We start from the raw sequence: 24,867 nt of genomic DNA on the forward strand, positions 1-24,867 counted from the left end.
TCGTGGCTGCAACAGGAAAACGGGGAAGTGACAGTGGTACACTAATTACTATAACTGGCTTTCCCACATGCTATAAGGTGGCATGTGGAGTATAGATATAGACGTAGAATTCCTAAATCAGTTCCCAAGATTTGTTTACTAAATGATTACAAATTTCATGCTGTTGAGATGTTTGTAATCTTGGGACATCAAGAGCATATAAAATATATTCCCTCAACTCTCGACTTCATAAATGCACCTCAGTCAATTTTGCACTTGCACTAGGCAGTCAAGTGAGTACGGACCATCCAGAATTACCCTCCTTTCTTCACAGGGAGGGGAAGTGTGTGTTATTCTGCTGGAAATCGGATCACATGGGAATTAGGAAAATGAACCTACAGATGAAGCAGCCATGGATGCCTGCATGAGACCCAACATGGCACAGTGACACTCGGCCCCTCCCCTATATGCAGTCACCTTGCTGTTTAAGCATAGGATCATGTGTTGCAATGTTATGAAAGAAAAGTTGCTACTCACCTTATAGCGGAGATGCTGAGTCACAGATAGGCACAACAAAAAGACTGTCACAAATAAGCATTCTACCATGAAGGCCTTTGTCAAAAGTAGACAACACACACACACACACACACACACGTAAAAGCAACTAAAACATATATGTCTGCAATCTCGGCACCTGAAGCCACACTGTGAGCAGCGGCAGCAGTGCATGATGGAAGTGGCAACTGGGTGCAGTTGAGGAGTAGGCTGGGGTGAGGAGGGGGAGTGATAGTAGGGTAGGACTGGGGGACAGTGAAGTGCTGCTGGGGAGTGCGCTGGGACGAGGTGGAGAGAGGGTATTCTTACATTCCATCCAGGATCATGTGTTAGTGAGAAGATGATAATTGACTGGAAATAGGGACAAGAAGCTGTAGTCATTCAAGCAAACAACCCGACTGTGGCACTTCTTGTCCTGATCATTGTATTCAGTGTCTCTCCTCACTGTTGTAGTCATCATCATCAAGAAGCAACAGCAGCAGCAGGTCATCACCGACAAACCACACTTCAGTTTTTTATTTGAGTATGGGGAAGTCTGTTTCCTTATCTACTTTTATGTGATACGATTTTTATTCAACCTTTTACTAATGATTGCAGTTGTGAAGAACATCACGATCGTGGGTGGTAGGGACGTGGGACAAAGGAACTGTGTACTGTCTCCCTTACATTGGGGTCAGGAGATACTGACAAGCACGCCAAGAGGTAATAAGGAATAGTACTGTGTCATAACTACTGTCATGGTAGCACACCCCCAATATTCTCTTGCACTATCAAATAATAAAAAGGGAAGATTAATCTGAAAATGAGGTAAGAATTTTACCATTCCATTGTTTGATGTTGTGGTTTTGAAATTGAAAAACTGTCAAGACATTTTATTTGGGTAGAAGTGTATCCAAAACCATTTTTGTTAACTTGCTCATCTGTGCAACTTCATGACAAAATTACTACTTCAGTACTGTGAAGAGATTCCTGCAAGTAAACTTGCAACAGTAGTTTCAGATTCTAGGTTATTGTTGTAATTTTATACAAATTAAATATGACTATATAATGAACTTTCCATCAGCGAAGTGTAGGATCATGTTTAATGACAGTGCCTGACTGGTAAAAAACTGTGGTCAAAGATTTGATTCAGACTGGTGTTGTTCTATCTGGCACTTAGATTTAATTTGCGAAGAAAATCCCTTGTCACAAGTATTGATGAACAATGTTGTTATTTTCTTTAACTTTTTTTACTTGCACAAATTTTTTGAGAGTATTCTTTCATCTCCAACAGTTCTACAAGATGTTTAATCAGTGTTTACTACTATGACAGTATGCATTCGGAGATAAGAATATGATTTCAAAACATTGACAACCATACAAGAGTTAACAAAAGTGCTTGAACAGAACAGCTTTCCTCCTTTTCCAACATCAGACGAGCTGCAAGGGCAATACACTGGTCATTGCATGTACTGTTGTTACGATATTGTCCAGTGTTTCAGTTAGCAGTACGTGTTTTTTTCTGTAATTGCAAAGCTAGCAGTTATCTTCATGTGTATAGGAATTGGTGAAATAAGTTGTTGCCTGAGTAACATAATTAATAGGTGTACCTTTACCTTTATATAATTGTTTTGAATACTTTTTGGTGGAATTATTACTTGTCATTTTTGTGTCAAGTATGTTGGTAGTTAGTATATAATCTTGCAGAACTGAAACATATTGAAACAAATAGTCCAAATTCAGTTGATTGTTTTGTCCTTAGCTTTGCAAATCAGCTTCATTAAGATTTTCATAATTTTTGCCAAGATAATTATGGTTATTAGATTTATTTGTGAATTTACATGCTAATTTACCTCAGTCTTGAGAATATGTAGAAAAACACACACACATTTGTGGTTTGAGACTCATTTTCATTGATGTAGGCAACTACAAAGAAGTTGGTTCTGATCTTTCATAGGAACTGTTTGTAGTTCATAATAAATTGTGAAGTTGCAATTGTAAGTGACGTCATTTATGTTGAGGGTCGAATGTCCACCTAAATTTCCCAGTTTTCTTGTAGCTCTGTAATATGTATGAGAATGTGTGGCTTGGTGTGTGGATTAACATGAAAACAAAAGCATACTCATTTTATTGAATTTAGTTCAATGACACCAGTATGGACCTGCTTGTGACTTGCTTTTGTACTCAATAAAATCTTCAGGTGGTTATCAGATGCCCACATCTTTTATTTAACTCTAGATTCATTTATAGATGTGGTCTAGAAAGACAAGTGATGCAGTTTTGTTCCTATGTGTATTGTGATTTCCCCAGTTTTATCACTGAGACATAAGATGAAATACACTTACGAAAAAGAAGTTAGTAGAACATTATCTGATGATTGAGGAAGTTTCTTGTAGTTCATAATTGAGGGTTGGGTGTGATGGGATGGAAGCCTGTGTCTTTCTTGCTTGTATGTCTTTTATTTTGGCTGGGTATTCATGAACTAGCTTGTCTCGGTATTATTTTCCATGTACAGGTACGTACTGCTTGAATTAGGCAGTGATGGTTTGTATCCCCAGATGGTGTTTTTCATGCTGTTTACTTTCTGTTCTTTCTGTGCAGTTCTAACCCAGTTTCTTGAAAGTTAGCATTCATTACATCCTCTCTGAATTGGCCCAGTGAAATCATTACTCGTATAAATGACGCTATGTGCCATGTGAGTGTAAATGTCTGTGTATGGAGTTTTCAGTTCTCAACCACCAGCAATAATTTTTACCTCATCTTTGAGCATTGTAATCCATCCTTCACTGAAAGAAACAAGTTGCACTTAATTAAGTTACTGGTAATAAGTCTGTGAGCTCACTATTTGAGGCTAGATGTTTTTGTGTTATTTTGTTTATGTGTAAAGTTTACAACTGAAATGTCAGTTGTGGAGGAGCCCTTTTAAATGTTTTGTTTTATTAGTTACATTAACAGCTGTTAGTATTGTGACATGGCAAATTGTGCATCAGTTGCCTTCAGTGTTTCTATAATTGGCATGATCTGGGCATGGCTACATTGGACAGCCATTTTTTTGTGCGATGGGTTTGTATCAGTGCCACAGAGTCCTTGCACATTCTGTTTTCCTTTTCATTAAAAAAAATTTTTTTTAGTAGTTTCAGGTAATAGTCTTCTTCAGATCTCTATGGAATACTGTTAACCTTTGTTTTCCTTGCTGACAGTAGCTGTTTGGTTTTTAAGATTCTGCTGTTCAGCAAGTGCGAGGAAGAGAAGCTCGGAAGCCTGGTTCAGGCATCCAATGTGAACTGGGCCACACATTTACTGGAGAAACTGGGGTGCGGTACTGCCATGCCCACAGCTACAGGTATATAAAAAATTAAAAAAGAAAACTATTAATCATACTTTGTACAGTTTGCCATACATAATAAAATGTAGAAAGAAATGTGACATAATAGTGTACCAAATCACCAAAAGAACAAAAGTTATCATTGTAAGCATACTAATCTTTAGAATTTAGATACTGATCTGTTTGATTTTGTGATGTGGTGAAATGGCCGATCAGTTTACCGCCAAAATTAAATGCTCAGCTGACTAAACCAAGGATGCAAAACAACCCATTTCTCCAGTCATTAAAAAAAGAAAACTACATAATTGAATCAGGCTGACAGATTATTATAAAAGTTTGTACTTTCCTGCACAAGACTGTTTTGATAATTTGATGGATGTATGAGCTAGGCCAAAAACTGGTGTGACAAAACAGAAGCTGTTGTTATCAGAGGCAGTCACAATGATACAAAGGCTACACTTGGTGTGCTTTAGAAGTAATGTTGTTACCTAATAGTTAGCAATAACAGAGCTTCACAGAGTAACAGGCAGATTAACAGTGCTGATAATTGCTGGTTATGCCCTGGTAGTGAAAGAACAAAAAATGTGTTACCATTTATGTGACTTAAGATGACTGGGATTTTCCTGAACATCTGAAACACTCTGCTTTAGAAGCATCCCAAATGATTGCTGGGGAAGAAAGGAGGTGGAGGGGGGGGGGGGGAGATAGTCTGTACATGGCAACTCCGTCTTTAACTGCTCGGCACTTTGCTGTATTCTGATGAAATTCAGTTGAGAAAAACAATAAATCTGAGACTGAACTGCTGGTCAGTACTTACATCAGGAGGTGAAATGTTAGTACTGGTGAAGGATTTATATAAAAGTCGCACACTACCTAGCTATTGTCAATAGTATTTCCTTCCTCAAGAGGAGAGAGAGATTGTTTTGGGAAGATTATAAAGGAAGAGCAGATCGCTCGCACACTAAGGAGGGACCTGTTAGTTCCAAAAGATAGGTAACATGTCATTTTATTTTTGTGTGTGTTGATTGCCAGCACTACACATTTTACTTTCTGAAGATAAGCAATGCACAGCAATTCTATCTCAAATTGGTTAGTTTTCATGAAAGTATATTAAATGAAGATAACATTTTACAGTTATCGATGTACAGTGATTACATATTTTGGAAATGTTAATTTATTTTGCTGGAATTGTTAGTTCTTCAGGCAGTTGCGGCATAAGGAAAAAGTATGAAATTGACACCAATTTTGCTGTAATGAATTACTGTGGTGTGAATCCAAAGTGGTTTGCATTATTTGAAGTCCGTTCAGTTAGCATAGTGCAATTTTGTGAATGGAGCAAATGAATTTAATTTTAGACACAGAATGAAATGAAAATATTGCAGTTTGGAAGTAAAAAAAAAATACTTATCTTGGCTTTAGGTTCTGATAGTAAAGGCATAAATGAAAAAGATATGTAAACAATTACAGTTTTATCCAGTGATGTAACACTTTTGTCATTGACACCGAGGGAAGAGTACATGCAGTTATTCTTTTGGGTGTTTTTGCATGTGTTTCCATTGGCAATTGTGCACGAGGTGTGTTAAAAATGATGGAATATTAATTTTGTTGTATTTTTTTTAAAATTTCTATACTTAAATGTTATCTGCTTCAAAATAGTCCTCGTTAGTTATACATCTGTGTCAACGCTTTTTCCCAGTCCCCGGTACACTTCAGGAGATCAAGCTTTGTAATAGTTTCTTGGCCCTCTCAGGATGCATTTTTAATATCGTGTGTGTTTGTGGAATGATGGGGACTTACCTGGCGAATATGGAATGTGGGGCATTATTCCGGTGGTGTTTCTGGAAAAAAATTAACAAAAAAAAGCAAAGAATTGTGAGCAGATGCATTTATTGTGTTGCAAAAGGCATGTGAATTGTCTTCCCACAAATCTGGGCAAGCACACCCCACTCCCCTATCTTGCCACTCCCTCCAGTTTGTGTCATGTAAATGACATTGAATACGTAAGTAGTACTCCTTATTGATCATTTGTTCTTATGGCAAGATTTCATGGTGCACTATGCAGTTAGAACTGAAGAACACAGTGTGCATAACCTTAACATTTGACAGGAATTATTCAGCATTTTTCAGTCTGGAATGCATCCGTTGGTACAATTGCACCTTGATTTTGCTGTCGTATCCATAAACCCAGCCCTCATTATGTGTTATAACACACTTCTGTAGCTCTGCATTATTTTTGACTTCACCTAGTGACTCAGAGCAACTTGCAATTGAAGCTGTTTTTGTTACAAATTCAATAGTTTTGGAGCAAATTTTTCTGTCACATGATTCACATCCAAAATGTCTGAAAAAGTTTCAATGCATGAGCCAGTTGGTATGCTATTGTCATTAATGACTTCTCTGTATGTGATTTAATGGTCATTCATAATCATTTCCTTCAATTCTCCACAATTTCATCATTTGATGATGTGCTGGGCACCTGTGCCATTTGTCAGCTTCACCATCTTCACGAACTTTTTCGAACCAGTTCTAAGATTTCTATTCTTATACCAGAATTTGATACAAATTCTCTGATTTGTTTTTACACAAAATGAATAATCATCGATACTACCAAAACACTCGTAACCTTTTTGACAGCTGATAACACGCTAAGTATCCCATATGGCTAAAACTGTGCATATACTTTTCAGACATATTTACCAATGCAGCAGGGAAAAGATAATGTGAATCAGATTAATACAGCATGTGGAATTACAAAACACCCATTACTTTTTGAACACGCCTTGTTTGTGGTAATTAGAAGGTCACGGGAGAGTGATTTGGGTGAATTACTGGAAGACTGTAGGAGGTGGGAAAAATCTAATACACCAGTAAAGAAGAAGAGAAAGGATGTTGTCTTGCAACAGTGTCCAGTTATTTGAAAGAAAGGATGTAATTATTTAAAAAAAAAATGACATCATAGAACCATCAAGAGCAGTTTGTTGATGTTGTCAGTGTAGATGTTTCACCTGAAAAGAGAGGGGAAGGGGAGAGAAGATTTTAGAAAAAGGAAGTCTGATGGCATTTGTGCAAGTATCTTGTAAAAAATCTTGGAGAATGTATTATAACTTGCATACATATATTTGAGAAATTGTTACTTTGCCTCATTCACATGCTTGTGATTTGTCATGCATATGTGTGTTAGGGAAGGAAGAGTACTTCTGAACCTATTAGGTATACCTCAGTCATCTCATAATGAGCAGATGTTCTAGATAGTTACCTACTGCTGGGACACGCATAGTGTTCGATAATGATTCAGTTAATAGTCATCTGAAAAAACTAATCACGGTCTGCAATATATACTACGTTCTCTTGAGTTGCAAAAAAAAAAAAAAAAAAAAAAAAAAAAAAAAAAGCAACCTCGTTGTTTGTGTTCATAGAAAGTATAATGTTACTTTTATCTTTCTGGTGCAGCTTTTCCCACTTTTATCTGGAATATCACCATAATGACAATGTAGGTGCTGCTCAACACCACATTGAAAACCTTATTCATACTACTATTCCAACATCTGCATCACATTTCAAGAAACAAAATTTTCAGGAAATTACCTTCCTTCCTATAAATGCTTCATTGCATATTGTAAAATTGTGAAAATGGTAACCTGCAGTCATTTATTTCCTTGTACATACAAGAATTTTCAGCTGCAATATAGCCTGCATCATCTCTTTTCTAAGAAATGGGACTCCTCTTTCAACATAGTGAAGCATTCCTCACCACCGTTGATATTGCTTGGAATTTCAGTAGTTACAGTTGACTCTGGGACTGAAAAAATTGATCTCATAGAGAACAATAAATTGACCAGTTGCTGAATGACACAGTTCCAGCCAATATATCACAGCAAAGCTAGGAATTTCAATACAGATCATGGCTCATATAACAGGATGGATCTCATATGTATAACTTGGTCTTAACATGCTTCCTTCAGCGGAACTTTCCTGCCGACCTCTTCCACACCAGTTATTCTTGGGTATTCAGAACAGTGAATTGAGGACCCTTCTGTTCTAAACTAGTGGTTGCTACCAGTCTTCAGACTAAAATCATTCACACTCTTCAGACATAATTAAAGATATTGTACAGATGACAGAGGAAACTCGTTCCTCTCTCTCAAGCCCATGTTACTTCGAGTGGGGGTGAGATCATCACTGTCACCACCATGGAACACTAATGGACGTATTAGCAGTGCACTTAGCACATCATTCTATAGATGTGTGAAGAATCTTGATCATATCCACAACAATGGAATACACAGGGATTGACTCTGAGAGTTGACAGTTTTTTCAGTTACTGTTAATAACATCATATTTACAGCTGGCCCACTGCGTCATTCACACTGTATATTTATGACCTCTGTATACACTACAATGCTTCATCAGTGGGTGCTAATGTCTACTTATTTCATGGAGCCATATACAAGAGGACAGAAATGGGATTTTGAAGCATGGGTTCTCATTCAAACCTGTGGAAACTGCAGTAACACACTACAGTGGAGTAAGGATTTTACATCCTCACTCTGAATTATTCTTAGGCAATGTTCTGTTATCTGGTGGGGTTGAGCAACATTGCTTCATAGGACTCTTGTTTGGGAACTACTAACTGACTTGACTACCACACTTGACTTCTAAAGAAGGAACTGTGTTGTAAAACGAGACGCCTTTGGTTTGCTGATGGGTTGACCTTATAGCTTCTTGTACTTAAATAAAAACGTTGTAAACTGAACTGCTGCACTGTTAGTACGTTGCCTGCTGTACCGATCCATTGCAGTGGAGTAAGGCTAGAAGCAGGAATATTGACTTGGGTTAGTAATGGTAGACTCATTTATGCAGCAACAATCCGTTGAGTGCCTGATAGTGCCTACTCTGTATAATGATGAAAACCTCCCTTTTGAGGTAGCCCATTGTATAACACATTTTGGCATGTTCCGAGGCTGTATAGAGAGCACATACCTTATTAAGTACAGATGATAACTACTTTCCAGTATTTCATGACTACCCCTGCTAAGGACTCATCTGTCCAGTTGATATAAGAACAACAACATTGTTGATTATGCAATATGGATAGGGAGATTCATTGAGCACACATCATTTTTATGACCAACTTTGTAGCCCTCATCCAAACCGTGGAACGTATGTGTTTAAGGAAGAAAAAGTCTCTCTATGCTGTGATTCAGTGAGCTGCCTCCAACCACTGGACAAATTTTACCCATGGCATTCGCTGGTAGTGCATACCATCAGTCTATTTTATGAGCTTCACAAGATAGAAACACCAATGAAACTGCCTGAAGGTAATTATTATTTTACAAAATTTACAACGATCACTATTGACTTCTACTACCTGGTATATAGACAGAAAAACTACAACTTCATCCCACTCTCTTGGAAGGAACCCATTTTACAGTCCAAATTATACAAGCTACACACAGCTGACCCATAACATCAATGTGAAAGACTCGTCCCAGTTTGGTTGGTGTCCATCTAACAGGAATGCGTAATTCATTAGCCTGACAGCTCTGAGGAGGGAGACTGGACACCTCTATGTCCTACATATTAGCAGACTATGAAACAGAAATCCAACAAATCCATCACTTCATCTGGAAAAGTAAACTTTGCATGAAAATCTGAGTTTCTACCACCTGCACACAGACGTGCAGAGATATGGGGGCTATAGTTTTTTTTTTTTTTTTTTCTTCTGAGATAAAGCTGCATTTACAAACTTTTTGGAGTTGCAAGTTTTTAAATGTATTTTTGTTTGTGTAACTGATTGGTTAGTAGGGTTATTAATGTGTCTCATTTCTTTTACAGGACTTTGTACTCTAGTCTATATGAGTGTCACATTTCTACAGTCATTATACTGCATATAGACAGCTCCGGAATTACAACAACATGTTTGTTTACAGTAACATGTTATTTCGTGTATGCATCAGATTTCTTAAGCATTTGAATTAAAACTTCCTTTTTAAAGATGACTTGTCATTATTGTTGATTCATACACGCTGCACATTAACTTAGTTGTGGCATAATTTGTTCAGTTCTTTTTTGTTGCATTATGCTCTTGTCATTCAGACTGTATCAGAAGCAATTCGTTGCATTGGCTTGTGTATCTTCATGACTGAATGCTTTTCTCTGAGAACTCATCACTTCTGCCGTGGGATATTCAGTTTTGAGTCATCTCAGAAACCATGAAATTAGTGACAGTAGGAAAAAAGATCTCCGTGTGTAATTCACAGTGTAGTAATTTGGGTTTTTTGGGTTTGGCTACTTGGTGGAGTTTGTCGTATCATAAAATAGTCTTGTGGTCCATGTTTCTGCTTTGTTGTTGCTCATTAGAGAATAATTTACCTGAAATTGTCACAACTATCAGCCACATCCATATTATTAAGTGCAGGGAATAAGTGTGTTGAAGCACACTGGTGTTTATGTTGTAGAAGTTTTATTAATTGTTAAGTTTTTAGTCATGTGTTGACATTTTTGGCTCAGTGATTGGTGCATGCAGAATAAAGTGGAATGTGTATGTAGTTCATGATCGTTAGAAGATAATGAAGAACCAACACAGCACTGTACGTATCTGCATGTATGCTATTTTGCATTACAAATCTGAATGTTTGCTGTACAAAATGTATTTTTTAATTGCTTAATGTTGCATAACAAAACGGAATTGAAGCCTACAGTGACAGGTTAGTGCATTGTCAGCGTAAATTATTATAGGATTAAGAAATTGTGATGTCTGAAGTACTAATATTTCCCACTGCTGTGGTTTTATCAGGTAATGCCATTTTACAAAAAAAGTAATAACCCCAAAAAGGTAAACAACTACTTCTGGCTGTTCATAATATATTGCCTCTTGTAAATTGTGAGTAAATACCTGTGTCTGTTTTAGGAGGTAGCGGAAGTTCTCATGGGGGTCACACAAACATTCCTAGCAATGAAGAGTGTGGAATACGGGATGTTTGGCGACACAATCTTGAAGAAGAATTCAAGACGATCCGTCAGGTGGTGCAGAAATACCATTATGTGGCAATGGTAATTAAGTCCTTACTACTGTCAAATGTTGTGACTCACTTATTCCTATTAATTACATGAGCACACCTATCAATGCTCTCCTCGATCCCTGTCCCTGCTCCTCCTCCTCCTCCTCCGACTACTACTACTACTACTACTACTACTACTGGAAGTTCTATGGTTCACCTCTACCTACTTTCGTGTTAATGGATGTTACCTGTGCCCTTTTGTAATCAAAGGGCAGATTCCTCTGTTGAACAAGTCTTTGATAACTTAATATCAAGAGTGGCCCTACTTGTTACAAATTCTGTGTGGAACATAGCAGGTAGTGTCCTGCAGCATTATTGAGTTTGAGATGTAAGATGATTTTCAGTGCCACTAGTACTTATTTTGCTATGCCACCTTACGTGAGGTACAGCTATTTAATGATAGCAACATTCTTTGAGTTTTCCTTTGTGAAAGAACATTTTAAGCCAGTATTCAATAAATCAATTTTTGTTATTTTATGATACAGTTCCTGTCTTCTCTGTATAAATCTGGACACTGGTTCATGTTGCACTTAAAACAAGTCTGGACACGGTGTTTGCTCCACTTAAAGAATGACCAAAATTTTTTGGGGTTTTAAGGTGAATCATGGGATAATATTTTGCTGTTGTAGTTATTGAAGGCTCTACACATTGCTGAATGGTTTTCAGTTACTGTTTGTGTATCAGAGGACTTGTGCCTTATTTTGTACCTGTTTCTTTAGAAGCTTCCTGATACTGCCTGTAAACAAGGTGGGATCTCTGTTACGTTTCTTAATTCTGATAGATACACATTGTATTAGAGCTTGGTTGGCAGTTCGTTTGAACTTGGTTCTCAATGTGTTCACTATCTGTGTCAAATGATTATATTTTCTGTCTGAGAAATGAGATAACCTGTGTTTCTTGTTCCTTTTTTTAAACATTTCTCTGCTTAAAATTAGAGCTTGGAATTCAACCAGATCCCAAATCATATAATATGAGTCTTTGCAGGATCATTACTCATCCTGACTAAAATCATTTTCAGTATTACACTAAAACAACTGTAAAACCGAAGCTTGAACTGTCGGTTGTATAGTTGTTTTAATGTTCCATTTGGATGTATTCTAACATCCAAATTGAATTTATTAAAACAGACACTGGAAATGGAAGCTTATGCACTTATAATACTTGATCTGTGTGGTACGAGCCATTTGTAGACTGTGTATAGTATTGTTGTGTGTGGGATCTGTCATCAGCAAAAATTGGCAGATGTTGAACAGTCTGTCAGCCATTAAAGAGGAAACAATGTGTCAACTGTTAAAGATGAATTCTTATGGTTTAACAACAGGATAGTTAAGTTTCAGTCATGTGGTACTGCTAGTCTGTGATCCTCTGCTTCCTATGCTGAAGATAAGATTCCGGCCATTCAAGTTTCCCTAATAGGTTTTGTGTTGATGAGATACATTGCTGTGGTCACAAAACATATGAGCACGGCAGTTTTCATTGTTCTTTCTGTAATGATGCCATTTGGGAGATTGTACATTTCTTTCTCTGCAAAGATTTTTTAACAAAACCCAAAATCAATTAGGATTCTGTTGCAGCCCACTTACCCAAAATTTCTTAGAGAGGAAGGCATGAAATGAGTTTGTAATGAGACGTAGTTTGCTTGTTTCTATTTTTATAGCATACCAGGAGGCACTCTTTTTGGACAATATCTACAAATGGCATTGGAAAGGGGGTGGGGTGATATTGGTACGTACTATATGATGATTTGTGGAGTATTTATGTAATGTTAAGTAGATAGGTATTCATGTATAGGTATTCGTGTTTGGTGTTATTTGCAAGCAGTTTCATCTCTGCATAACTGCTGCAACCTACGTCCATTTGAACCTACTTATCAAACCTTGGTCTCCCTCTATAGACTTTACCTACCATACTTCCTTCCATTATCAAATTGACGATTCCTTGGTGCCTCAGGACATATATCAACCGATCTCTTCTCTTAGTCAAATTGTGCCACAAATTTCTTTTTTTCTCCAATCCAATTCAGTATCTCCTAATTAGTTATTTGATCTTCCCTCTAAGGCTGTGTTCAGAGTGGCGCCAACAATGGGTTGGCAGAAGCAGTCACCAGAGGTGACAGCTTGGTCACGGGATGTCTGATCACCTTTGACATTTGTTAGGACCTATTCTATCAAGGTGGTCTATCTATTTTAACTTCATTGAGTGGGATGGATGCCTCAACACCTCTGTGCTTGGAGACAAGTGCTGTATTGCTGCTTTTGCTGTTAAAAAATGCTGAATGCTCTATATGTCCCGAAAGGAACGTGGTGGGTACTATACACTCCTTCCTCAGTTACAGGAATAACCGGTCAACTTTTACGATTATATGAGATGAAGAGAGAAACATTCTGTTACATATTTGAGATGATGATGATGATGACATTGAAAGGCAAGAGTAGCACCTTTAATTAACTTCAGCAAAAGGCACATGTCAATACCACAACCTTCAATGACCGTCATTCAGTATATATGTAAAAGATAAACATAAATTTTGGAATAAGATACTCTGACCACATAAATCACATTCGGAACCCACCTCATATAACAGAATCACCTCCCTTCTGGCATGAAAATGCCAGTAAGCAGTAATAATAATTTGTAGTCAGCTAATGCCCACAAGCTACAGTTCAAAATAGATACAACACAGTAATTTTAAGAGTAAAATGTGCCATCGTTTCTAATAAAGCGGAGATTTCAGTCCACAGATTCTGAGCTATAGCCCAGTTATATTTTTATTTCTCAGGATACCACAAACTACTTCTATCCTGCATTAAACTTGACAGTTTCTCATAGTCCATATGTTGTGTATGAGAATTTCAGCCCAGTCACATGAAGGAAAAAAAAAATTATTTGAATTTCAGCAACTGTCACCTGAAGTCTGTATGGTCAGGTGATGAGATCAGCTGCATTGTGACTGTTCATGTATTGGCGTACTGTTGGGGAGGGGGGGGGGGGTACCATCTGTCTTTGGCTGTGTTGGTTGTCAACGGATTCTGCCAATGTTGGTGTCACTGAAACCACAACCTAATTTATGACATCATTATGTAGCAGCACATGTCAAAAGCTTCTATTCTATTGTTATCTGAACTTCTGTCCAAGGCTACCCTTCAGAGAAATAGCTTTATAAAAGACTTCCTAACATTTAAATTTATATTCAAGGGTAACAAATTTCTCTTTTTCAGAAATACTTTTCTTTCTGTTGCCAGTCTGCATTTTATATCTTCTCTTCTTTGGGAATCAACAGTTATTTTACTGTTTAAATAGCAAAACTCAACAACTACTTTTATTGTCTAATTCCCTGATCATCCTCCATTAACATCACCTGATTTAATTCAACTAAACTAAATTACCCTTCATTTCTCTTAGGTTTACATTACTGCTTGCTCAGTGTACATATTGGAAAACATTGGGAGAGGCTACAACCCTGTCTCATTCACTTCTTAGCTACTGCTTCCGTTTCATGCCCATCGACTATCATAACTGCAGTACAAGTTGTGTATCTACATTTACATCTACCTAGTGAGGTGGTGCAGTGGTTAGCACACTGGAATTGCATTCAGGAGGACAGTGGCTGAAATCCCTGTCCAGCCGTCCAAATTTAGGTTTTGTATGATTTCCCTAAATCCATTAAGGCAAATGTCAGGATGGTTCCTGTAAAAGGGCATGACTGATTTCCCTCCCTATCCTTCCCTAATCAGAGCTTGTGCTACATATCTAATGGTCTCGATGTTGATGGGACATTAAACTCTAATCTTTCTTCCTTCTTTTTGTAAAAGTCGTAGACAACTTTTTGCTCCCTTGTATTTTACCTTTGCTACCTTCAGAATTTCAAAGAGTGTATGCCAGTCAACATTTTCAAAAGCTTTCTCTAAATTATCAAATGTTCGGAATGTTTTACTTTCTAAGATGAGTTGTAGGGTCATTATTGCCTCATATGTTCCAAACAGATCCTTCCCAGGGTTAGCTTCTACCAATTTTTCTATTCTTCTGAAATATTTTTGTCAGTATTTCACAACCATAACTTGTTAAACTGACACATATCTGCAGGAATAGTTTTATCATGGATGGCTTGTCCGAACGATCTCAACAATTCTGAAGTAATGTCTCAAACTCCAAGGGACTTGTTTCTACTTAGGTCATCAGAGCTCTGTCAAATTCCTCCTCCCCGTACATGATATTGCTTTTGTTTCCTTTCCGTAGCTCTTCTGCACATCCCTTACATCTAGCATCCTTCCCTTCCTTGCTTAGTATGAGGTTGCCATCTGAACTCTTAATAGTCATGGAGTTGCTTTTGTTTTCTCCAAAGATCATGTTAATTTTTCTATAGGTGGCATATAACTTTCCCATAGTTGTACATGCTTCTACAACTTTGAATTTCTTGTGTAGCCTTATTGTGTTGACATTCTATACTTCCTGTCAATCTAATTTTTAGATACTTGTATTAATTTGGCCTGCTTCATTTGCTGTGCTTTTATATTTTCTCCTTTATTCGATTAAATTCAATATCTACTGTGTTATCCAAGGATTTCTACTAGGTCTTGTCTTTTTACGTATTTGATTCCCTGTTATCTTCACTATTTCATCTCTGAAGGCTATCCGTTCATCTCCTAATGGGTTTCTTACCCCTGTTTCAGCCAGTCATTACCTAATACCCTTTCTGAAACTCTCAACAACTTCTAGTCCTTTCAGCTTATCCATGTCTCATCTCCTTCATTTCCTGTCTTTCTGAAATTTCTTCAGTTTTAATGTTTAGTTCTTATAGCGAGAGTCCCCTTCGGCTCCTTGAAATGTTTTTCAGTTTAAAATCTGGTTTCAAAATCTCTGTCTACCATTATGTTATAATCTGTTTGAAATCTTCCAATGTCACTAGTCTCTTCAATGTCTATAACCTTCTTTCACACAATGGAAAATCTGGGATGGAAATAATGACAAGGATAGAATGCAACTCACCATACAGTGGAGATGCAGACAGGAAAAACAAAAAAGGCTGCTAAACATGTGAGTTTTCGGCCAAAAGGCCTTCTAGAGTAGACAACACACACACACACACACACACACACACACACACACACACACACACACACACACATTCATTCAAGAACAGGCTCTGGCCACTGAGGCTGTCCTCAGTGGCCAGACAGTGGTCCTGTGTCTGTGTGTGTGTGTGTGTGTGTGTGTGTGTGTGTGTGTTACATCATCTTTAGAAGGTGTTTTGGCCAAAAGCTCACGTGTCTAGCTGTTTTTTAGTTGTGCTGTCTGCAACTCAACATCTCCTCTGTATGGTGAGAGCGCAGTATACCCTTTCTGTAATACTGACAATATTACGTAAAAGATAGTTGTTATGATATAGTAGAGACTCCGAGTCGCAGATAGGCACAACATCTGTGACTGAGCATCTCCGGTATGTGGTGAGTAGCAACAGTCCTCCTCATAATATTGTCATTATTCCATCCTGACTTTTTGTAATATTGTCATTAACCTTATTTCATGATTTTTAAACCAAGTGTTGGCAATGATTAACTTCTGCTCAGTGCAGAATTGCACTAGAAGGCTTTTAAGTTCATTCATCTCTGTCACTCCATGTTCTCCTACCATTTTTATATATTGTCCTTTTCTTACTATCAAATTCCAGTCTTTTTACCTGCATACCCCCCAACTTAAGGGTAGTAACATTCCTCATTGTGATGCATAGAATGCTAGTTTCATTTCTCCTGATGGCAATGTCCTCCTGAATAGCTGCTGTCTGGAGATCAGAATGGGGGACTAATTTACCTGGGTAGTATTTTACTAAGGAGAATGGAATCATCATTACACCATTCAGTAGAGCTGCATGTACTGTGGAAATATAACAGCTGTAGTTTCCCTTGCTTTCAGCCATTTGCAGTACCGTCATGCAAGTCGATGTTTACTTATGTTGCAAGGCTAGATCAGTCAGCCATCCTGACTGGTGACCCCTTGCAACCACTGAAAATGCTGTTGTCCTCTCCAGGAGCCCCCTGATGTGGCTGCACCTTCGGTAAAGCTACAAGTATCTGTATCATACAGGCACGCAAGCCACCCCAACTTGGCAAGGTCCATGGTTCATGGGGGATATTTATATCTATCAAGGATACTTACATTAAATAAATTTTGCAGAACATTAAGTAGTTCTTTCTATTTAATGTTATTATCATGTTCTGCTATGCACTGGTGGGGAAATTCAGGGATATTTATATCTATCAAGTTATCTTTGAGTGATGGCAGCAATAGTTAAAAGCTTGTTCTGTAAAGTCAGCATGAGTTTTCAATAATCTGCAGCCCACATATAACTGTAAGAATCGAAAGATTTTTGTGACAATTTTTTTTGTAATCTCCTTAGAGGAAACATGTTTCAAACTATTGTGTCTATGTGTGTCTTTAGGCTTTGGACTCCATTGCGACTAAAACATCGCCTATTAACATTTGTGTGTTGTTTGCCGGAGTGAATCAGAATCGTGTGTACTTGGGGGGGGGGGAGGGCACTGAATCGTGGAGCGTATTCCCAGACCCAAAATTGAAGTTAATTGCAGTACATTTTCTGATTAGTAAAGTGTAAAAAATCGTCTGCAGTAAATTATCTTAGATTTTCAGACATAGGTGTTGCTGCTTTCTAAGACAGCACAGACTTACATAAAGTGGCTTTCAACATTACTCTTCAAAGTTTTCAATAATTAAAACTAAAGTTAGCTGCTTTTGTTTACTGTATTTTGACAGTTAAAGATTTACTTTTCTGAGTAACCGAACAATGGAAGAAGCTTTGTTTGAAAAATGAGTTTTAGATACAATGATAATTTCTGTTGAATTATACTGGCTAGTTTGCCAAAGTATGGAATTCTAATCCAGTAACATTGTTTTAACTGAAGAAGCTAATTACTTAGAAACTAAATGAGTGCATAAGTTTCTAACATGTTCTCATCATTAGCTTTATAAATGCTATAGTTATTGACATGGCCTTTTTCATCTACTATATCTACATTATTAATTGGATATATGTTTACATATGAATAATGCTAATGGAGTTTTAGGTTACTGATGTTTTGTGATTAGTTTATTTTTCCAGTAAACTAGTCACACTAATGAAACTTCCTGGCAGATTAAAACTGTGTGCCGGACCGAGACTCCAACTCAGGACCTTTGCCTTTCGCGGGCAAGTGCTCTTGCCCGCAAAAGGCAAAGGTCCCGAGTTCGAGTCTCGGTCTGGCACACAGTTTTAATCTGCCAGGAAGTTTCATATCAGCGCGCACTCCGCTGCAGAGTGAAAATCTCATTCTTGTCACACTAATAAATTTTAAATAACCAAAAGAATGTAATAAACAATAAAGTTAATTTGGTTAAGCCCTGAGTCAATATTTGATATTTTAGGTACAGGTGCCATATATATCGCAATATTGAAAATATTCACAAAAAATAATTGTAGGGGGAAGATGAGCATAAGGATCCACCTGCTTCGGTACAACATCTGCGTGCTTCATCAGTCTCACAAGTTTTAATAAGAAGAGGGATTTTTAGAAATATCATTTCATTTAATTATTCCCAGCACAGTTCGTGTATGTCTTCTCACAAGGGAACCTCCCCATCGCACCCCCCTCAGATTTAGTTATAAATTGGCAGAGTGGATAGGGCTTGAAAAACTGAACACAGATCAATCGAGAAAACAGGAAGAAGTTGTGTGGAACAATGAAAAAAATAAGCAAAATGTACAGACTGAGTAGTCCATGTGCAAGATATGCAACTTCAAAGGTCATTTGTTGTCAGGAGTGCCGTGGTCCTGTGGTTAGCGTGAGCAGCTGTGGAACGAGAGGTCTTTGGTTTAAGTCTTCCCTCTAGTGAAAATTTTAATTTTCTGTTTTCAGAGAATTATTATCAGTCCGTCTGTCCGTCCGATGTGATCATGTTTTTGAGAGTGATAATCACATCCACAAGAAAACCTAAATCGGGCAAGGTAGAAGAATCTTTTTACCCATTCGCCAAGTGTACAAGTTAGGTGGGTCGACAACACATTACTGTCATGTGACGCACATGCCGTCACCAGTGTCGTATAGAATATATCAGACGTGTTTTCCTGTGGAGGAATCGGTTGACCTATGACCTTGCGATCAAATGTTTTCGGTTCCCATTGGAGAGGTATGTCCTTTCGTCTACTAATGACACGGTTTTGCGGTGCGGTCGCAAAACACAGACACTAAACTTATTACAGTGAACAGAGACGTCAATGAACGAACGGACAGATCATAACTTTGCGAAAATAAAGAACATAAATTTTTCACTTGAGGGAGGACTTGAACTAAGGATCTTTCATTCCGCCGCTGCTCACGCTAACCACGGGACCACGGCGCTCCTGAACTCTCATTGTCCTTGTTGTTGCCTATGTTGCGCAAGGACTACTCAGTTTGTATATTTTGCTTATTTTTTTCGTAGTTCCACACAACTTCTTCCTGTTTTCTCGATTGATCTGTGTTCAGTTTTTAAGGCCTATCCACTGTTCCAACTTATAAATAAATCTGAGGGGGTGCGTGGGGAGGTTCCCTTGTCAGACCTGAAACTGTACTTCTCTTATTCCAAACTTAAACTCAAAAATAACTAGGAATGAAGGCGAACCACTAATATCTTTCATGCCTTCAACACAGACTAATTAAACAAGTCAATTACGTAGAGCAAAGATCAGGAAGCCACAGTCCTTAATGATTAAATAAACGTTTTGGAGCGAAAACAAAGCAACGGTACTAGAATTTTGATCAGTTGTATAGAAACCAGCCAACTCGTTTAGCATCTGGAAGAAAGCCAAGGTTATTGAGAAGTCCTCATCCTGTCTGTTAAGTCTCCCCTGACCCAGGGCTCTGGGCAACTTTTCCGTAACTCTGTGCTGTTCTAAAACTCACCAGTCCTTTTGTTCCATCCCTCTACTTTCCCCTTCAGCGCATCTGCCAGAAGAAGGAGCCACTGGCTCCGAAAGCTTGCACATTTCCTTAACTTTTGTGTTTTCCGTCTTGCTGGTGCTTGGTGAGTTGCTATACTACGTTGTGTTATGTGATTGTTTGTTAAAAGTGCAAGACTGTTCTATTGCCATACTTGTACTGATATATTTTATTAATATTTGCAATATTATGTGTCTGATACAAATTAAAAAAAAAAAATGTGTTTTTGATAAGAGCAAGCTTGAATTTTTTTGTGGTAAATCAAAGTAATCTTTAAGCACCTTGAATTTGAATGTTTTGCCTCAAATTGATAGTAGCGAGTGCTTTATAACTGCATACCATTAAGCAATCTTCTAGAAGAATTTTTGTCCAAAACAAAGGAGTAGAAATAGTTTCATTATGTCTAACAAAATGTCTGTGAAACTCAAATGCTGCATAAAGATCTTTTATTGTGATAAAACTTACATTAGTAATGACGATGCTTATTGACAGTTGATGAATGGGAGTTTTTTTCCCCAGGATACTGAGTTCCCTGGTGTTGTGGCACGACCAATTGGCGAATTCCGCAGCACAGCAGACTATCAATATCAATTGCTACGCTGCAATGTCGATCTCTTACGGATTATCCAATTGGGGTTGACGTTTCTAGACGAGAATGGCAAGACACCTGGTGGTGCATACACAACGTGGCAGTTTAACTTCAAATTCAACTTATCGTAAGTTTTAAAAGTCATAAATTATATAGTATCAGTTTTCTGATGAAATTAATGTGTCGGCATAGTATGGAGTAATGTTAAGACTGAGGGCAGAAAGAAACTAGACTTTCATTTCATTAACAATAGTGAATCCCATGTAGTTTTTTAATCTCATTTGAGATGTTGCCAAGGAAAGTAGAGAGACTGTGAGGTTCCAGTTTGCAGTTAATTTGTGACAGGGATACAATTTTCAAAGTACTGTCAGTTTTTATTGTAATTACTTGTCATTGTGGGCATGTCAAAATGTTTTGTTGTTGATGAGAATGGTGGGCCTTTATACCAAATGTGACATTTCACTCAAACGATTTTACGTCACTGTACAGAACAAATGTATGAAAGCTGAGCAACAGTATTTGAATTTTTGTGGCAGAACCCTAGATTCATACTAAATGAATTTCATGTCAGAACATGACAATGTGCTAACCTCATTTCTTAAATCAGTCTATTTTGTGTGGAAATTTCAAGTTTTCTGAGAAAAGAATATTGATAGAAATGGCACCTTTGTCATTAATAATACACTGCTGGGATTGGGGTGGGGGGCCAACACCCTCAAGGGCTGTTCAGCTGCACCAGGGTATAATATGTGCATCTTGAGGGCTTGTAGTGTTAGCAGTTAATTTGTTACATCATAGGTGATCGGGAGGTCTGTCTGTGCACTTTTGTTTTGACTCTGCAGGCAGTAGCTGTGCTACGTTTAGAGGTGAACACAGTTTGCAATATTCATTCTGGGGTACAACCGTGTGCCACCGATGGGTATGTACTGCTGTTGAACAGCTTAAACTATTTGAGCAGGGTTGCATTGTTGGCCTTTGGGAACCTGAATGGACAAATTGATTGATTGCTACACACATTAGGGCACAGTGGATTGGCGGTGTGTCACTGCTGTCAGTAGTGGCCTGTGGAACACTCCCACACCTGTGGACCAGGTTGTGGATATCTGCATAGTACAGATGCATGTCAAGATCAGAGCATTATACAAGCAGCGGTAGCCAACCGCATGTCATCCAGGAATGAAACCAGGGCACATGTTGCCTCTGCTGCATAATCAGGGATCATTGGGAGCTGTTTGCTTGCAGAGGGTTAAAATCATGTATGCCTCTGGCCATATTCCCAGTGACTTCACGACACCACCAAGTATTACTACTGTGATGGTGTGAAAGAGTTGACTGGAGAGTGGAATGGCAGTCTGTTGTCTTCAGTGATGAGAGTAGGTTCTGTCTGAATGTGAATGATGGATGTAACTGTGTATGGTGTATATTTGGTGCCGGCCGCTGTGGCCGAGCGATTCTAGGCACTTCAGTCCAGAACTGCTACGGTCGCAGGTTCGAATCCTGCCTCGGGCATGGATGTGCGTGATGTCCTTAGGTTAGTTAGGCTTAAGTAGTTCTAAGTCTAGGGGACTGATAACCTCAGATGTTAAGTCCCATAGTGCTTAGAGCCATTTGAACCATTTGTATACTTGGTGAGCTGCTTATTCCAGAGTGAACTTGCCCACAATGCCGAGGTCCCATTCCAGGCTTACATCAGTTACAACTCACTTTCATATTGGTGTTTCTGCAGGGTAAAGTAACCAGTGCCTGTATGAGTAGATGTATGTGAGAATACAAATCTGTGTTGCCGCCAATATACTGTGTATTGATGTGACTGTATGGGCAACCTTTACTGTAATTAGTGTTTCATTTGGCCCTACAGTAATCAATTACCTGGCACCTCACTTATCAGTTAAATGACCCATGTTCTTTGGTGTTGCAGTTTTTCCAGTCAGTGTATCTCCAGTGTTCTTTATTTGAGGAGAAAACTTAGTAATGTTATGATAGCCTCATAAGGGGTCTTTACGTGGACCATATTTTATGGCAATATTTGTCCACGAAAGTGTTGCCATCAGCATTGCTGCAGTGTGACTGCTGTAGACATCAGTTTTGTGGTACAGCTGCTTTGCAATATTGTTGTTGGTGTAGTCTTTTGCAGGTAGTTGCCATTGTATTGCTAAGATGTCGCCAATGTTGTCCATCAAATGTGGAGAATATTTAGATTTCAGGACAATATCTGTCTCTGTCCTAGTCTGTAAATGTTTCCATCTCGCTGTCAGTTTTGTTTCCTACTTCTCTCACCAACAGTGCTGCAGTCAAAATACAGTCTGATATCTTCACTTGATAAGGAACTGAATTTCTTTTTGTTATCCATCGTATTTACTGTGCTGCATCAAATTCAGTAAAACATTGCACGATTTTAAAGAGTTTGCAGAGGTGAAAATACGTGTAAACTTCCCATGTGGTTGATTTTTAACTCGTACATTCCAGTGAATGAAATGTAGATAAGGTGCCAAAATGTATTTAAAATTGAGAGCAGAATTATAACATTCCGTATTAGAGTTATTGGGTTTTATATCCAATGGACAGTCATGAGTGATGTGCCTATTCACGTCCTTGTGCATCGTGAATCGTGTAGTCATAAAAATAGTCATATCTCATAAAATGATTGAAGGTATTAAAATATTTATTTATTTATTTTTTTCCAAATGAGTCACATACATTGTATGGTAAACACTTGAAACTTTTTGATTCACCGAGGCGTGGAAGTATGTTGTCCACAGCAGTGAGAGGTCAGTGAATCAGGATGCATACAGATGTCCAAAGCATTCTAGCAAAACCCAAGCAGCACACACACACACACACACACACACACACATCCACATCCACATCCACATCCACATCCACATCCACAGCTCCAGAGGAAATGGCATAGCAGGATGTGTGTATATGTATGCAGCAGTGAAGGGTTAATAGTGAACTACTTCGCTGGTTTTCATGTTGTGGCACTATTTAAGACTTGGAACAAAGGAGTGTTTCTGCTAATAAGCATCAGCACCTTCCTACGGTGAACAGACTGCTTCTTTGATTTAAGATGTTCCTCAACATTACTTTTATTTTTGTACCCAGTTTGATAATTACGAGATATAGAGATCATCGATTTCAATCCTTCAAGGGCAGTCAAACCTGTTACCAATGCAACAGGTAGATTGGACAAGATGCTTACCATAGAAATACAAAAAACATACACAGATTTTGTTTGCCTGTTGCTATACTCCAAAGTATGGACACTATAAACTGGCAGTCAGCCTCAAGTGTAAACAAACTAGATTTAAGACTCTCAAAGGGGAGAGGAGAGGAAAAGTGCACGGTTACAAGTCCCGCCTCTGTCTTGCAGGGCACCAGGGCAGCCAGCCTACATCCGTGTTCTGTGTTTCTGCGAAAGCAGAACTGACACATGGTTATAGGGATTCCTGATACCTTATGGTGTGGTGAAGGTCGTAGTTGAAATCTGTGATGGATCTGGATTAGTCTATGTACTTATTTCAAAATAATAAAAGAAAACGATGTGCAAAGTGCAACACACAGAATTCATTAATGACTATTTTACAGTTGCTTGTTGAGGTTGGCTGTGTCGTAAATGAGGTAGTTCAGGCTCGACCTCTACTGTTATTTGGAGCAACCACAGTTCAAAACATTTGCTACCTAAAACTGCCATATTAAAGTGTCCAAATTGCACCAACTTTTGAATTGTAACGAGTTGACAAATGTTTGTGTTTCTTTGTTCTAAGCTGATAGGTCCATGGTAAAGTCCTACATTGCATTACACAGCATGTGTCTTGTATAGACCATCCATATAGACCATCCAACCACCCACAATTGACGAAGTACTAGAGCATTGAACACACTGACGCTTCATTGTGTTTGTGCACTTTTTTTGGTTGCAAACATGTTTTTACACACATTATCTTCCCAAATTGGGCTTCATCTGGTGATGTGCAATACTAGTAACTGGAAATTGGTTACATTTTAGATACTTGTATTTAGAAAATAAAGCTATTTGAAGCTACATTGATTGAGCAAAAGTCATGGGATAGTGATGTGTAGTATTTGGTAGTGTAGAAAAGGGCAGTACCTTGGCTGAGCTGTCATTTGTACTCAGATGATTTGTGTGACAAGGTTTCCGACATGATCATGGCTGCATGACGGGTATTAAGACTTAAAATGCTGAATGGTAGTTGGAGCTAGATGCACGGGATATTCCGTTTTGGAACTTGTTGGGAAATTCGGTATGTCATCACCCACAGTGTCAAGAATGTGCCAGAATACTACATTTCAGTCATTACCTCTCACCATGGGCAATGCAGTGGCTGACGGCCTTTACTTAATGGCTGAGAGCAACAGTGTTTGTATAGAGTTGTGAGTGCTAACAGA

The 24,867-nt window shown here is 38.3% G+C and overlaps 1 protein-coding gene across 5 annotated transcripts in view; it reads left to right on the forward strand.

Annotated features, from left to right (window-relative positions):
* The window catches only part of LOC126253280 (CCR4-NOT transcription complex subunit 7), a 111,265-nt gene that overhangs the window by 22,410 nt on the left and 63,988 nt on the right, over nt 1-24,867 (forward strand). For 2 of the 5 annotated variants that reach the window (XM_049954501.1, XM_049954504.1), the window contains 3 exons: nt 3,733-3,856; nt 10,749-10,891; nt 20,388-20,584. In XM_049954501.1, coding sequence (XP_049810458.1) covers nt 3,733-3,856; nt 10,749-10,891; nt 20,388-20,584 — 464 coding nt within the window. Of the gene's footprint in view, nt 1-3,713; nt 3,857-10,748; nt 10,892-20,387; nt 20,585-24,867 lie in introns of all 5 variants that reach the window. The other 3 variants (XM_049954502.1, XM_049954503.1, XM_049954505.1) reach the window with 3 other exon arrangements.

The sequence above is a fragment of the Schistocerca nitens genome, chromosome 4 (assembly GCF_023898315.1).
Source record: "Schistocerca nitens isolate TAMUIC-IGC-003100 chromosome 4, iqSchNite1.1, whole genome shotgun sequence".
NCBI lineage: Eukaryota > Metazoa > Arthropoda > Insecta > Orthoptera > Acrididae > Schistocerca > Schistocerca nitens.